A 13,780-nucleotide genomic window follows, 5' to 3' on the forward strand; every position below is an offset into this window, starting at 1 on the left:
GGTGGTGCCCCAGGACTGAGGGCTCACTCTACTAGAGGCGTGGCGGCATCCTGGGCCCTCTCCAGAGGGGTTTCGGTTCAGGAGATATGCGCGGCTGCAAAATGTTCCCTTGGGACCGGCGGTTGGCTGGGTCTGGGGGGAAGGGGGCCCTGTTTCTTCATAATGATTTATGGGGCTGGCTGACCTATGTCTGCTCATTATTTGAATGAGGCACATTTTGGTCTGTCAGGGTCTACCTTTTCTTTCTGTGTCCCGCACCCAAGTCCGGAGGGCTCGGGCGCCCGTGAGGCCGAAGGTCACGCCCGTGGGGGCGGGGCTGAGGGGCGTACAGGCTATAGAGGGTTGAGTGGTTTTATAGCTTCCGGGGGGTTTATAGATCCCATAGTGAGTGTCTCATGGAGAGAGGCCAACAAACTCGGAGTGAGACACTCACCTAACGCCCCTTTTTGTTCGCAACTGCGTGCAGAGAGGAGAAGTTAGAGGAAGTTACTACGTCACGCGAGGGTATTTATATCCTTCCGGCTGGAAGGGACATCCGGTCGCGTGACATACCCTCACGACCAATGATATTGGCCCCGGGAGTGTATTGTATGTAGCTCTGTGCATCGCCTGAGGGCGCTGTTTCCCTTAGTGAGAGTCTCACTCCGAGAGTAAACAAACCGGGGTTACATACGTAACCTCGAGTTACTGAACAAACATGTGCGCTTGCCTGGGGGCGCCATTACCCAAGTCCAAGAGGTTACTCAAAACCAAGAAAGAGGTTGACCGTCTTGGACTTCTATGGCGGTTTCAGACGTCATTGACATTTCAAAAATTAAATAAAATGTGTGTTCCAATGCTCAATAATATCATTTTTCATTATTAACTGTCTTGGTTGATGGGTATGATTTGGGAATCATGACATTTTGCTAAACATTCATGCTAAACACATTATAGTCTATAGTGGTAAAATATATACCTTATAAATAAAAGGACCTGTTACAATGTTGAGCAGAATTAGGAGCATATCTAGCAGAAGATAAGACTGAATAATACGTGTGAGTTTGTGGTGGGATTTTTTGGGGTTTCTTTAAAATCATCTTTGCCAATAACAGTGCACTTTCAAACATGTAAAGCATTTATTTTCTTTAATGAAGAAAATACACAAATACACATCCACATGACATTGTCAGCCAGGGAGAGGGGAGGGGGAGGGTGGTGGGATGGTCGGGGGAGAAGACAACCACGCCTACTTAGGAGACCATTTGTAGGATTTGTGTACTACTTCGCCTCTAGTGGCTCCAATGGAGAATGTGTATCTTTCTATATTAACAATCTTTGGTTGTGACTTGTGATTATACCTGCAGTCTGTTAATACATGGCATTGAGACACAGCCTGACTTGCCTTGTTATTCTGCACCTACATCCATAACAAAGTCCACTGTTGAACATTAATTCCAGCTGCCATAAGCCACATGTGAGTTGATGAAAAAACGTTAAGAGATGTTTGCGCACTTAAAGATACAATGAAGACGTTTCATACTTTTTGAGTTGCTTACTTCTCAAGAACCATCTGAAAGTTGGGACATTTCAACTTGAGCGAAGTGAGTGAGGTAAAATTCATGCATTTGCGTCAGGTTATTATTAGGCAATGTCGCATCAATTTGCATCTTTTCATTGACTGTGAATGCACCTTTACGTTGTTTTAAACCAAAGACAAAACCTCAACCAGAAAATGTACCCACACCTACTATCAATCAACATCAATCTTTATTCAAATGATTTTAATAATTGTAGTTGAGAAGTTCTTGCTACCCCCCCTTGCACACATGCACACATGCACGCACACATGCATTAACACATGGGTTCCCAAACTTTTCAGCCCGCGACCCCAAAATAATGCGGAAATTGACTCGCGACCCCACCTAAATCTGGAGGTCATTTATACACATAAACTTGCACGTTCGGTGCGCATTTGTAATGTATTATAATGGTAAAATGTTCCATTTGTAATCATTTTTAGATTGTATTTCATCCATTCTGTTGAATTTAAAGTATTTTTTTTTATTTTTATTTTATGACCCAAAATAATCTCGTGACCCCACCATCAGTCTCCCGCGACCCCAAGTGGGGTCGCGACCCCAACTTTGGGAACCCCTGCATTACCACACACACACACATGCACCCACACACGCATGCACCTACAGTTATACGCCCTCTGGAGATTAGATTCATCCTAGTTAATATTTCACCTCTAACAACCGTACATGTCTTTCTTTGGTTGCACAACTGACTTTCAGGAGAGACCAGAGGACCATTTTTGAAAATTGTTGGAATTCGTTTGCGATTGGCGTTGGTGCTGGTGGTATTGTTGTATTGATAATGGGTGGTAGGTAAACTTCTATACTTTTAGTATTATTCTCATAACATTTCCAACAGTTTCAAGCTAAAGAAATTAAAGATACCGTAATTAATTTAACAGCTTTTCCATATTACCATGTTCGAAAGAAGGAAGACAACAAGATAAGAACATATTAAATAGTAGTGAAAATAATACTGACAGGCTAATATCAATGCTTGGACTTCAAATATTTTGTATTTGTTATTAATATATATATTTTTGTAATTCCTCATTTGAATGAAAACAGATTTCTTTTCAAACAAAAACAACAAAAACCTTAAATAACTAGCTGTATAGAGCGTTAGAAAGTGCCATTCCACAGGCTGGCTAGAAGTTTTGGTAGCACTTTACATTTATAAACGTTTATAAGCAGTTTGTAGACTATTAACAAATTAACAACCTGTTTGTTGACATTCGTGAATGATTACTAAAAACCTTTATAACTATGTTTAAAAATAATTTATAAGGTATTAGTAAATAGTAAACTATTCATGAATAAGCCATTTATATACATCTGTAAATGATTATTAAATATTAACTGATGTTATATAATATAAGCTATTTGTAGATAAAGAACTAATCATAGACAAACTATTTATATACATTGGTTAATGATTATGATATAATGTATAATAACATTGTAGAACATTTAAGAATCATTTAAACATTATTTAAAACACATTAAAACATTATTTATACTCGATTTTGTTCATCATTATTATTAAATAATGTCATTTAAATCATGTGTTAAATCTTTGTTGTAGCCCAAGGCATTAACAAACCATTTCTAAACTATTATTACATATTTTGTAAATGTACAAATTAAACATTTAAACATTATCTGCAGATCATACTTTCCACATGATCAATTTTACTTATAATTTGGGAAATGTATACCTCCCAGGGCCGGATTACCCATAGGCCGTAGGGGGCGAGTGCCCTGGGGCACCAGCCAATGGGGGCACAAAAAAAAAGAAAAAATAATGAAATAACATAACCCTAACATAACCCTAACCCTAAATCTGAAATAAAGTAACCAAAAACCGAAAAGAAACTAACAAAATCCAACCAAAAAACGAAATCTTTCGCGCGAGTGCACGATTTCGGCGCCCGGCCGACCTCCCCCAGCCTCAAGCCATATCTCCGCCCCAGGGAGCAGGGGGGGGCACTTCAACTTGAGGTCGCCCTGGGGCACCACATAGTGCTAATCCAGCCCATGTTTGTTCATGTTTAACATATGCTTTGTAAAACATTCCTAAAATATCTATAAATCCTTAGTAGATGTTATTATGTGCCCTAATATAATATATCATACTACCTGGCTTTCATGAGTGCAGACACCAAACAATTACTAGAATTATCTTCTGTTCTGCTGCATGTTTTGTGTAAGGTCTATGAGAAATATTTTGCCAATGATAGTGGAACTTTAATTTGTTGAATTTTATATTAGCCATAAAGATATCCATAACGAAAACCTGAATCATGAATTAAATAATAAATAGTCTACTGTCTGTTTGCCGTAGGCCTATGTTGTTGAATGACACCAATCACATCGTCATGATTAATACGTTTGGGTTTTAATTTAACCCCCAAGCAGCGTGCAGCTGAGTGGAGACGCGCACACTGCTGTTTATAGTCCATGAGCCAGACAAGATTTCATTACCGAATGAGTGGGCAAAACCATATTAAATTGTTCATAGGGTCAATATAAGTAAATAAATATATGATAACCTTTCCACAGGAGTAGCTTTTTCATAGTTATCACACATTTTGTTATTTTCCCCATACTGTACGTACATGACAGGTGAAAAATCACAACATTTAAAAAATAGTTATCATAATGAAACTTCCCCAGTTGATTACTTACATGAAGACATTCTTAAACAGAGCCTGTCTAAAAACCCTTTACTACAGCCTAATATATCCTTACCTAACCTACTGTAATATTGTATGGGCTAGTACCTATCCTTCTTTTCTCCATAAATGATTTATACTACAAAAAAGGTTTGTCAGATTAGCCACAAATTCTAATCCACGGGAGCCCTCCTCACCCCTTTTTTCAACACTCAATATACTAACAATCTTTAATATAAATGTACTCCAAACATGTCTATTCGTAAAACTAAATACCAATACACCCACCTCCCAGATCATTTCAAATTGTATTTCCAGCCAAATTCCAGCTTTCACCCATATCCCACTAGGCAAGCAAACCAACTGCACGTCCCGCTGTATACCACCAATAGGGGGCAGTTCACCATCAAGTACAAAGGGGTTTCACTATGGAATGCCCTGGTAGGTATACCTACCTATAAAAGAAGCCTAATAAGTAAGTTAAATACCCAAATGGAAAACTAGACCAGCTTCCAAATCATTTCATCCTGATGTTCACATATGTAACAGCATAATTGTTTTGCTTTGTTTCAATACTTTTTGCTTTTGTTTTGTTTTGTTCTGTCTCTTCTGCTCAGTCTTGTACTTTTATTTTTTATCAGATGTCCTATACCCTTTATCATAGGTATATGTATATACTTTTTATATTTTCTTTTTGTCTTTGTTTTTGTTTTTTTCTGTTTGTCTTTGTTTTTAATATTAAATAACTCTTATTATATGCAATGTAAACGGTGAGGTTCTCACATAAGCCCCCCAGGGTTTCTTACCTCACCGGCACAACAACTATCACATAATGTTTCCCTCGGAAATAACTAACATGTTCTGTAAATGTATACAAAAATGTTGTGCAAATAAATCAAATAAAATCAAATCAAATCAAAGACAATGATTTATCGTATTACAAGTTTTCTGAAATTGTATATTTAAATATGCAAATTAGGGCATGTTTTCCTATATAATGCCTAATTTGCATATTTAAATATACAATTTCAGAAAACGTATAATGCAATAAATCATTGTCTTCATGTAAGTAATCAACTGGGGAAGTTTCATTATGATAACTATTTTTCAAATTTTGTGATTTTTTTTTCACCTGTCATGTACGTATGGGGAAAATAACAAAATGTGTGATAACTATGAAAAAGCTACTCCTGTGGAAAGGTTATCATATATTTATTTACTTATATTGACCCTATGAACAATTTAATATAGGTATGGTTTTGCCCACTCTTTTGGTAATCATTGCTCAATTTTGGGGCTCTGGCTCATGGACTAATATTAGCCAAATAAAGTTCCAAAAGTTCCATCAGTCCATGGCCGTTACACCACGCTTATGAGAGACAGATAGCCTGGGGCTGTTGGCATAATTTGAATGTTTATGAAGTGATTGAGGAATGCGTAAACATTAATGGATGAATGGTGGGCTGGTTACCTCCGATCTCCCACTGTGCTCCCGTGGCCAAATTCCACAATGAAGATCACTTGCGCTGAAGACTTAAATATTCCAGCAGAGCTGTCCCCAAAATCCTCTCGCAAATATGCGCTCATATGTCTTCACACAGAGCCAGTAAAGCACTGTTTAAATGGCTGAATGATTAAGCATCTTGCTTGTAACATTGTAATTATGCAATATTGTTTTTAATTGCGGGATTTTGATTGCTTGTACACTTGGAAATATCCTACCAATTTCACATGACACATCGTTGATGTATGCCTTTACAAAATATATTTTTATTTCACATGTATTATTTATTAGTTTTATAGCTATACATTATTGGAGTGAAGTATTGTGTAAGTAAGTGTTGGCTACAGTGTGTTGAGTAATGAGAGATGAAATGTGGTGTGATCTGTTAGATTTAAAACTATACAGATATACCGTAAGCACATTTATACAAGTAATAACAGTCTGTGACTGTGATGAGCAGTTCAATGGTGAACTCAAGTACTTTCCTCCATTAATGTTCTAGGCACCAAGAGTAAGACGGAATTTGAAGAGGCGCGGTCACATGAAGGTACATTAACCAATCTCTTCTTCAGTCACTGAGTTCAAAGGGGATTTAAGAAAAAAATAACAACACAAACAGAACTTGTCAGATATGAAATAGTTCATATACATTTTTGCTAACATGGAACCCAGAGAAATCATACAGAATTGTAAGCCGATGCCCACGTTTGGTATGCTGATGAGACAATAAACTATGAACTAAGCCACACATTCAGTATTCGTTTACTCTCTTCTCCACAGTGCAAGTTGCCCTTAGTAAAATCCATTCTCATCCAAACCTGAAGATGTCCGATGATGGAACACTACAGTTGACAAATGAGAGTGCACCTTCCTCATTGCATGATGAATGGTATGTGGAAGTTAACATGGAACGTCCACGGTGGGCCTACTGGGAGGTGTCTGTGGAAGGCAATGAAAACTGGCGAGTGGGAGTTGCACGTTCTAATGTTGAGAGAAAGGGTCAGTTGAAACTTAGTCCTTCTGAAGGATTCTGGGTAATCGCACGGTTCAGTGGCAATAAGATGCGGGCCATGGAAGATGAAGAAAAGGAACTGAAAAAGGTCTTCGCTAAAGGGCCACTTAAAAAAGTTGGTGTCTGTGTAGATTGTAAGGAGAAGAAGGTGTCTTTCTACAATGTTGATACCAAGTCACACATTCATACATTCAAAAATGGACCTGGATTTGAAGATGTTGTTTTCCCTTTTTTTTCCAAGTAGTAATGATGAAAACCCCATGTGTATTTGAAAGCCAAAAGCACTGCACTTTCATTTAACTGAAGAAGTTTCAGTCTGCACGTGTAAAACTGAAACTATAGCCTTGTTCTTTGTAAACATAAAACAAATGTACAGGTTATTTTTCGAAAGGAAATCCAAATTTTGTTTTGTTGGCGAATTATAGCCAATTATCTGAATTATACATGTTCGACACATGACTCCAGAGATAACATATACTGATTGGTGTTAGATATGGATATTATTTTATCTAGATCGATCTGTAGGAGTAGTAAAGTGTGTTTTAAAGAAAATGCAAAATGGTGGAAAATCTAGTTAAGCGGAAATGAGTGTGGTCTATATGGAGTTGTGTGAAGATCCAAGGAATCCAGGGAAAATAAATGTAGGCTGATATATGCCACCATGAGGTTGATTTAAATGTATTTGGGGTGGATTGTCTTTCTTGGTCTACTGGGAGTGTGCATGCAAAGTTTGATGCCAGTCGTTCCAGAGGTGTCCGAGATTAGCTGTGGACAGACACACAGAGGGACAGCGGCAAAACCATAATTTCCATAAAAAGATTTGCAGCATTTTAAAACAATGAATAATACCAATCTTATCTTACTATTATAATTCGAAAAGGGATCTGTGCATGTTGTGTGTGTCCAGTCTCCTTCTCCCAGCAGACCAGTTGTCCAATTGCCTTCAAACAGGGTCATGGGTCTTGCCTTTTAACCACCCATGCTTTCCGTTTTCTCAAAATGTTTATAGATTACATTAATATTCAATTTGTGGCCCATATTTTGGCTACTTGGGTGCCTGTCGATCTACCCAGTACTGTGCATGTCCTGTATTAATGAAGTTCAATTTGTTTTAAGTTTTAAAGATATATAGCTAATTTCATTTTTGGGATTATCTCTAATAATGTTATTAATAATTACATTATTATACTAATCATACTAATAATCAATATTATTTAATAATTTTACCATTATATCAGACTGCTGACAAGGTCGTCAGATGGGAAGGGGGTGTCCTCTCTCCCAGAAAACTGCAGCGCTTATTTCTTTTAAAACTAAAGACCCTTCTGTTTACCGCTGGCTTTAATTGAGTAATTTTCTTTTCTCTTTTCTCCTCGGCACTGTAACTGTATCTATACATTTTTGTTTCTTTTGTTTTATGCATCCTAATGTAATTTCATAATTTTATAATTGTATTATTGTGTTTTGCTTGATGTTCTGTGTAAAGCACATTAAATTGCCTTGTTGTTGAAATGTGCTATACAAATTTCCTTGACTTGCCTTGCCTCTCTGTAAACTGTGTATTTTGGGCTATTCATCAATCAAATAAACACGTTTACATTTTTTAAATATGAAGCATATTTTTCTCCAGATGCTGTACAAACAGCTGCACAAAACCTTCGCCAGGGAAGCGTCCTTGTTTTTTGTTATATTGGATTATTTGTTAAGAATTCAGCTACTACATTACAATATACAAGGAAGAAGTACTGTTTGAGTGTGACATTAGAGACAGGACACAAATTTCACATTACAAAAACTAATTTGCCAACTTAGTTTTCTTTCATAACCTGTTTATTATATGCATTTGATATACAATTAATTAACTATTTAATTAAGACACCAGTTAAACAATTAACTGGTGTAAAGAGGAAATAGAATATAGTGGAAAAAACATTTACAGATGCAATGTATTTCTATGTACAATTCATTTTCATATTAGCTACCCGACATTTAATGACAGTATTTAATGTTTTTTTTCTCTGCGTCTGATAGCCGTTTCAGAATATTTTTTTCACTGTAGAATTTTATGATTTCTTTAATATTTCCAAACAGAACTGCTGTAATACTGGGTTTGATGGTTGATACGTCCTTGTTTACAGGCTATGGCCGTAGCGTTCTCTGCCCTCTCCGCCTTGCATTGGTGGCGGTAATAAACCCACATAGAGCTACATTTGTCACTGCTATATATGTAAGATCAGAAGAGAACACAAATCCAAGAAGACAGTTTAATTCTGCTGTTGCCCCTTGCTGGAGTACACATCATGCTTGCGTCACATTACGGTTTTCAGGTGACAAACACATTAGAGAATGCAATCAATCTCGGAGTGTCAAAGTAAAACAAAATGCAATGGAGACATGTTTTGATTGACTCAGCTCTTGCTAAAATAACAGACAGCAGATGTATCATTTTAAACTGTGCGCTGTATTTTGAGACTGTTATAGGTTTGTATACATGGAGAAAGTTTGTAAACATTGGAGTAAAACCCTAATTTATATGTTCAAAACAATCTCTTTAAATCTCCTAGGCATTGCAAAGCCATACCCAACTGTCAAGATTTTAATTTCCTTCTTGTAGCTTTTCCCAAGATGAATGAAAGGAAAGAGTTTGCCCTTAAAATCACACTGGAGGGAATGGATGTGGCATCTTTTTTCTACATTGAAGAATGTTACTGTCTTTCCTTCACAGTCCAGCAACACTCCAAGCTTCTCAGGTTTCAGTTCAATGGGAAGTGAAGTGGGATTCTGCTCACATGTTTGCATTATTTCATTTTCTAAACTAATGCACCAGTATCCTACATCTGGGTATGTTTGGAAGTTATACCATTTCTCTGGGAACTGGGCGACACCAACATCCACCTGGACTTCCTGCCCCAGGTCAATCTCCCAGTAATGGCTACCTGTGTCATACCCAGCTTTTCCCAAGACACAAAGCTTGTCTTCAAAATACTTCTGTTTCTTATTTTTGTTCATGTTCTTTTCAACTTGGGCCACAGACTTCCCATCTTCAGACACTTGAAGTTTATGATAAGCCGTGTCTGGATCAAGTACGACGTCCTCTGAAGTATTAGACAGTAATTACAGTCATTACAGTAACCATTTGAATGGCAATTCGTATTGTGTCTAATGTGGATCAAGTGTAGTATGATGACTTTACCTGCATGTTTGTGCATCAGTTCCCACACTAAAATAAAATTGATTACAAAAATGTATTATACTGTATACATTTTTCAATGGCAATTTAAAAGATGCCAATTAAACAATGTCTTTAATATCATGTTTTACTGTACCAGACTTTGGAATTTTCCTAAAACTTTCTGTGGAGGAACATTGAAAGAGGAAACAGATTATTTACAGACAGATAAGACCACAATAATTACATCGACAAAAATTGTTTTAATTCATACCCTTCAACACGTGTCAGACGATAAAAATGATGCATGTTCAACTTACCTACCTACCTACCTACCTACCTACCTACCTACCTACCTATCTACCTACAGTACCTACCTACTATCTACCTACCTACCTACCTATCTACCTACCTACCTACTTATACCTACCGTGGTCCATGGTACAAGGCAACTATCCCACCAAAATGTCATACCACACAGCAAAAGGTTATTACAATATTATATGCATTAGCAAAATATTCTGTTATGAAACGGTATACGTGGCAAGCCAAAGCGGTACCCATTATTCAAAAATGTATTTGGTCATGTTAAGTATGATTTTTTGTCAATACAAACATCATTCATTCAATCAATCAATATTGCATCATAGGTTCATAGTAGGGGAGGGGGAAACCACACACACGGACAGACAGACAGACAGACAGACAGACAGACAGACAGACAGACAGACAGACAGACAGATACGTATTGTCAGCCAGCCAACGTAGGCCTACATAGCAATAACAGGCAGCTACCATAACCTAACAGTACCTATCTACTAGCTCTAGTCCACAGCGTTAAGGCTATGCGACTGCACATGTAGTCTCCACATTTGAACGGGTTCACAGTGTCTGCACTTAAAGTAAAAATAAACAATATACATTTGCTACTCATTGAAACAAAGACGGTTTTAAGGTGTTGCAAGCCTACTCTCCTCGATGGGAAGACTGACTCAGACCCCCACCTTTTGTTTAAAATCCACTTTTTGGTCAGAAAATAAAATCCTCCCCGGGGCAGAGAAATGTTTTATTCACTCCAGTTTGCAGAGATCTGGAAATGTATTGACAAGAGTAACTCTCCCCTACTCCATCCCTGTCTCTCCCTCTTAGATAATAAATATTTTTCAGCCCCAATTTTTTTTTTATAATTCATTTTGGATACTGTATACTATAATGACTGTATACTGCGTGCATAAAATTGGGGACAACAGAGGGATGGAAGGGATGGGAGTTAGTATACATGCTGCAATATTGTACAATAATATTGTACTTACCCATCATAGCTTTTTCTTGAAGAATTTTATGATCTTTCTGCTCAATTTCATGATCTTTCTGCTCAATTACATGATCTCTCTGCTCAATTTCATGATCTTTCTGCTTGATTCCTGTGTCGAAAGAATTATGAATTGGATAAGTAAAACAAAAAGTGTCTGCTTTTCTACAGATGATTCAGGAAAATGACCTACCGTTTCTTGCTTCCTGTAATTGGAGCTCCTTTTCATCTGTAAAAAGAATGAGAATTGAAAAACGTGCTTACAATTTTTATTGCAAATTACATTTTAAGACAGTTAGGACTGTCTTAAAAGGAACAAATGATAGTCATGAGTAACATGAAAACTCTTGTTGTGTTTGATCTTACTCATTTGCTGCAGTTTCTCCTTCACCACTGTGAACAAAGAAAATGTAAATACATTGGAAAGACAACTTAATTTACTGGAGAAGGCATGTGTGAAAGACAAAATGGTACATTCATAAAACATTTCTCAATTAATGTAATTAATGCAATTAAATATTACCGAAACCTTTAGAGACTCACTTTTCCTCGCATGCAGGGCGTAGAGCACAGAAGCCGCAACAGCAACCATTCCAAAGAATATAGGAATCATAAAGGCAGACAAATAGGTCCTTTCAAACACACTTTCTGTGTAGAACTCCTCTGTTATGAAAGACAACCAGGGTCAGGCATGTGGTTCATGATAAACTTTCTTATTTACAGTATCTGCATACATTTTTGGACCTGATGTGACAAGTGCTTTAGTTCATAGGTTAGATAGATTGAGGTACTGCTATATATTGAGACATATGGATGATCGAAAACAGTGGTTCTCAACCTTTTCAGGCTGCGACCCCCCAAAATAATCATATTTGAACTGGGGACCGCCCAAAATAATCATATTTGAACTGGGCACCCCCTGCACTGACAAGCACTTGGAATTGTAGGCATTTCATTTAATTTGACTCAGTTCCACAGATAAATATTGTGAAAAAAGCCGATCTACAAGCTCACAACGCCTCACAAATTGTAGATTAGCTATTTTCACAAATGTTGCCTCTTGCTTATATTATTCGACAATTTGGCCAATGTTGACCAGTCTTTATAGTATAGTTTGTTGATTACTTTCGATGCAGTAATGGTCTTTTTTCATTTATTTCTTTCCTTATTTTGGTATTAAAAAGGTTTTAAATTGTCACTTTACTGTCATCTGAGGACCCCCCAAAAATCACGTGGGAACCCCCCTGGGGTCCCGACCCACAGGTTGAGATCTAAAATGATAAGCTCACCAGTCATTTGAATTCCCGACTCCATCTTGGATGTCCTGTCCTGTGACAACGCCACACACAATATTTCTTCTGGCTGATGGTTCACTAGGGTCAGGTAGCTCGTTACAGAGAACAAGATGCCATCTTGAATGGTTTCAGGTTTTTCTGTCTTCTCTGAGACAATCTCCTTCCTGCTACGATCCATCCAAACCAGTCGAGGCTCCGGGGACCAGGAATGGGATCTGCAGCTGAACTTGAGGGATCCTCTCTGGAACTTTACCAAGGTGATCTTGGGAACAGTTCCCTGCTCTGGTTCAAAAAGGTTGAATACAAACTATTAACAGATGTAATTGATCTCATTTTGAGATTGATGTCATTATCTCCCTTGACTCACAACTGTGGTACAATTGTACTCAAGTCATTTTCATCCCAGAGATAATCAAATAGAAATGTGCTTCAACACAGATACAGATAACACAGATAGGTACACAGTAATATATCTGGAGAACAATGTTACACTCTCAGAATAAAATAAACACTCAATATTTGAATGTGTATATAAAAACATTGGACTTGTCCATCTAAAATCTTTTCCGTTTTCAAAATCCTTCTGAATGTCATGTACTGCAAGTTTCCACACTGCTCAAATAATGTAACATGAGTTGTGCAACTGTGTATACAGTACAGATGTGGTGTGAGGGATTTTCTCTGCTGCTACTTACGTGTGATGTGGAGCTCAATGGCTTCTTCCTGAACCCACTCCAGGTGACTGGCTTGGCATTTGTAACGGCCTCGATCAGACATGGTCAGGTTCTTCAGGAGCAGTGATATATTGCCTTGCTCCAGCTCCTGGGTGAAGAGACTGACCCTTCCTTCATAACCTTTGCCCTCAGAGCTCTTGGAAGGTTTATAAAGATACAGGTAGTTGATGAAATCTTCTTCCCTAAACCACCTGATCTCCATGGGAACAGCACTGGCTCCAGGAGAGAGGTGACATGGTAGGATGATGTCATGGCCTACGGAGCCAATCACAGGGGCAGATGGCACAACAAGGTTGTTTGTGTCTGGTGTACAGAGGGAGAGAGCAATGGAGAGTTGGAGGTATAAACATCTGATCCCAAGTACTTCAACGATGATTGCACAGGGTGGCCATTTTGCACTCATGTGACATGTCATGTATGATGATGCAAAATGGCTGCTGTGTGAGTGTGTTCAATTGGAAGCATGTCCAAGGCAATGGTAGGCTACCACTTCACAAGTTAGATACCATAGCATAATGCA

General features: G+C 37.8%; 1 protein-coding gene across 1 annotated transcript in view; it reads right to left on the reverse strand.

The window, feature by feature from the left end:
* Positions 1-225: 225 nt before the first annotated feature.
* LOC308101398 (butyrophilin subfamily 2 member A2-like) overlaps positions 226-13,780 on the reverse strand; it is a gene marked incomplete at both ends in the record, with an annotated part of 30,715 nt that continues 17,160 nt past the window's right edge. The window contains 6 exons of the mRNA XM_080450821.1: positions 226-316; positions 9,611-9,845; positions 11,233-11,343; positions 11,425-11,460; positions 12,521-12,808; positions 13,222-13,563. Coding sequence (XP_080306947.1) covers positions 226-316; positions 9,611-9,845; positions 11,233-11,343; positions 11,425-11,460; positions 12,521-12,808; positions 13,222-13,563 — 1,103 coding nt within the window. The remainder of the gene's footprint in view (positions 317-9,610; positions 9,846-11,232; positions 11,344-11,424; positions 11,461-12,520; positions 12,809-13,221; positions 13,564-13,780) is intronic.

The sequence above is a fragment of the Gymnoscopelus braueri genome (assembly GCF_963280865.1).
Source record: "Gymnoscopelus braueri genome assembly, chromosome: 15".
Classification (NCBI taxonomy): Eukaryota; Metazoa; Chordata; class Actinopteri; order Myctophiformes; family Myctophidae; genus Gymnoscopelus; species Gymnoscopelus braueri.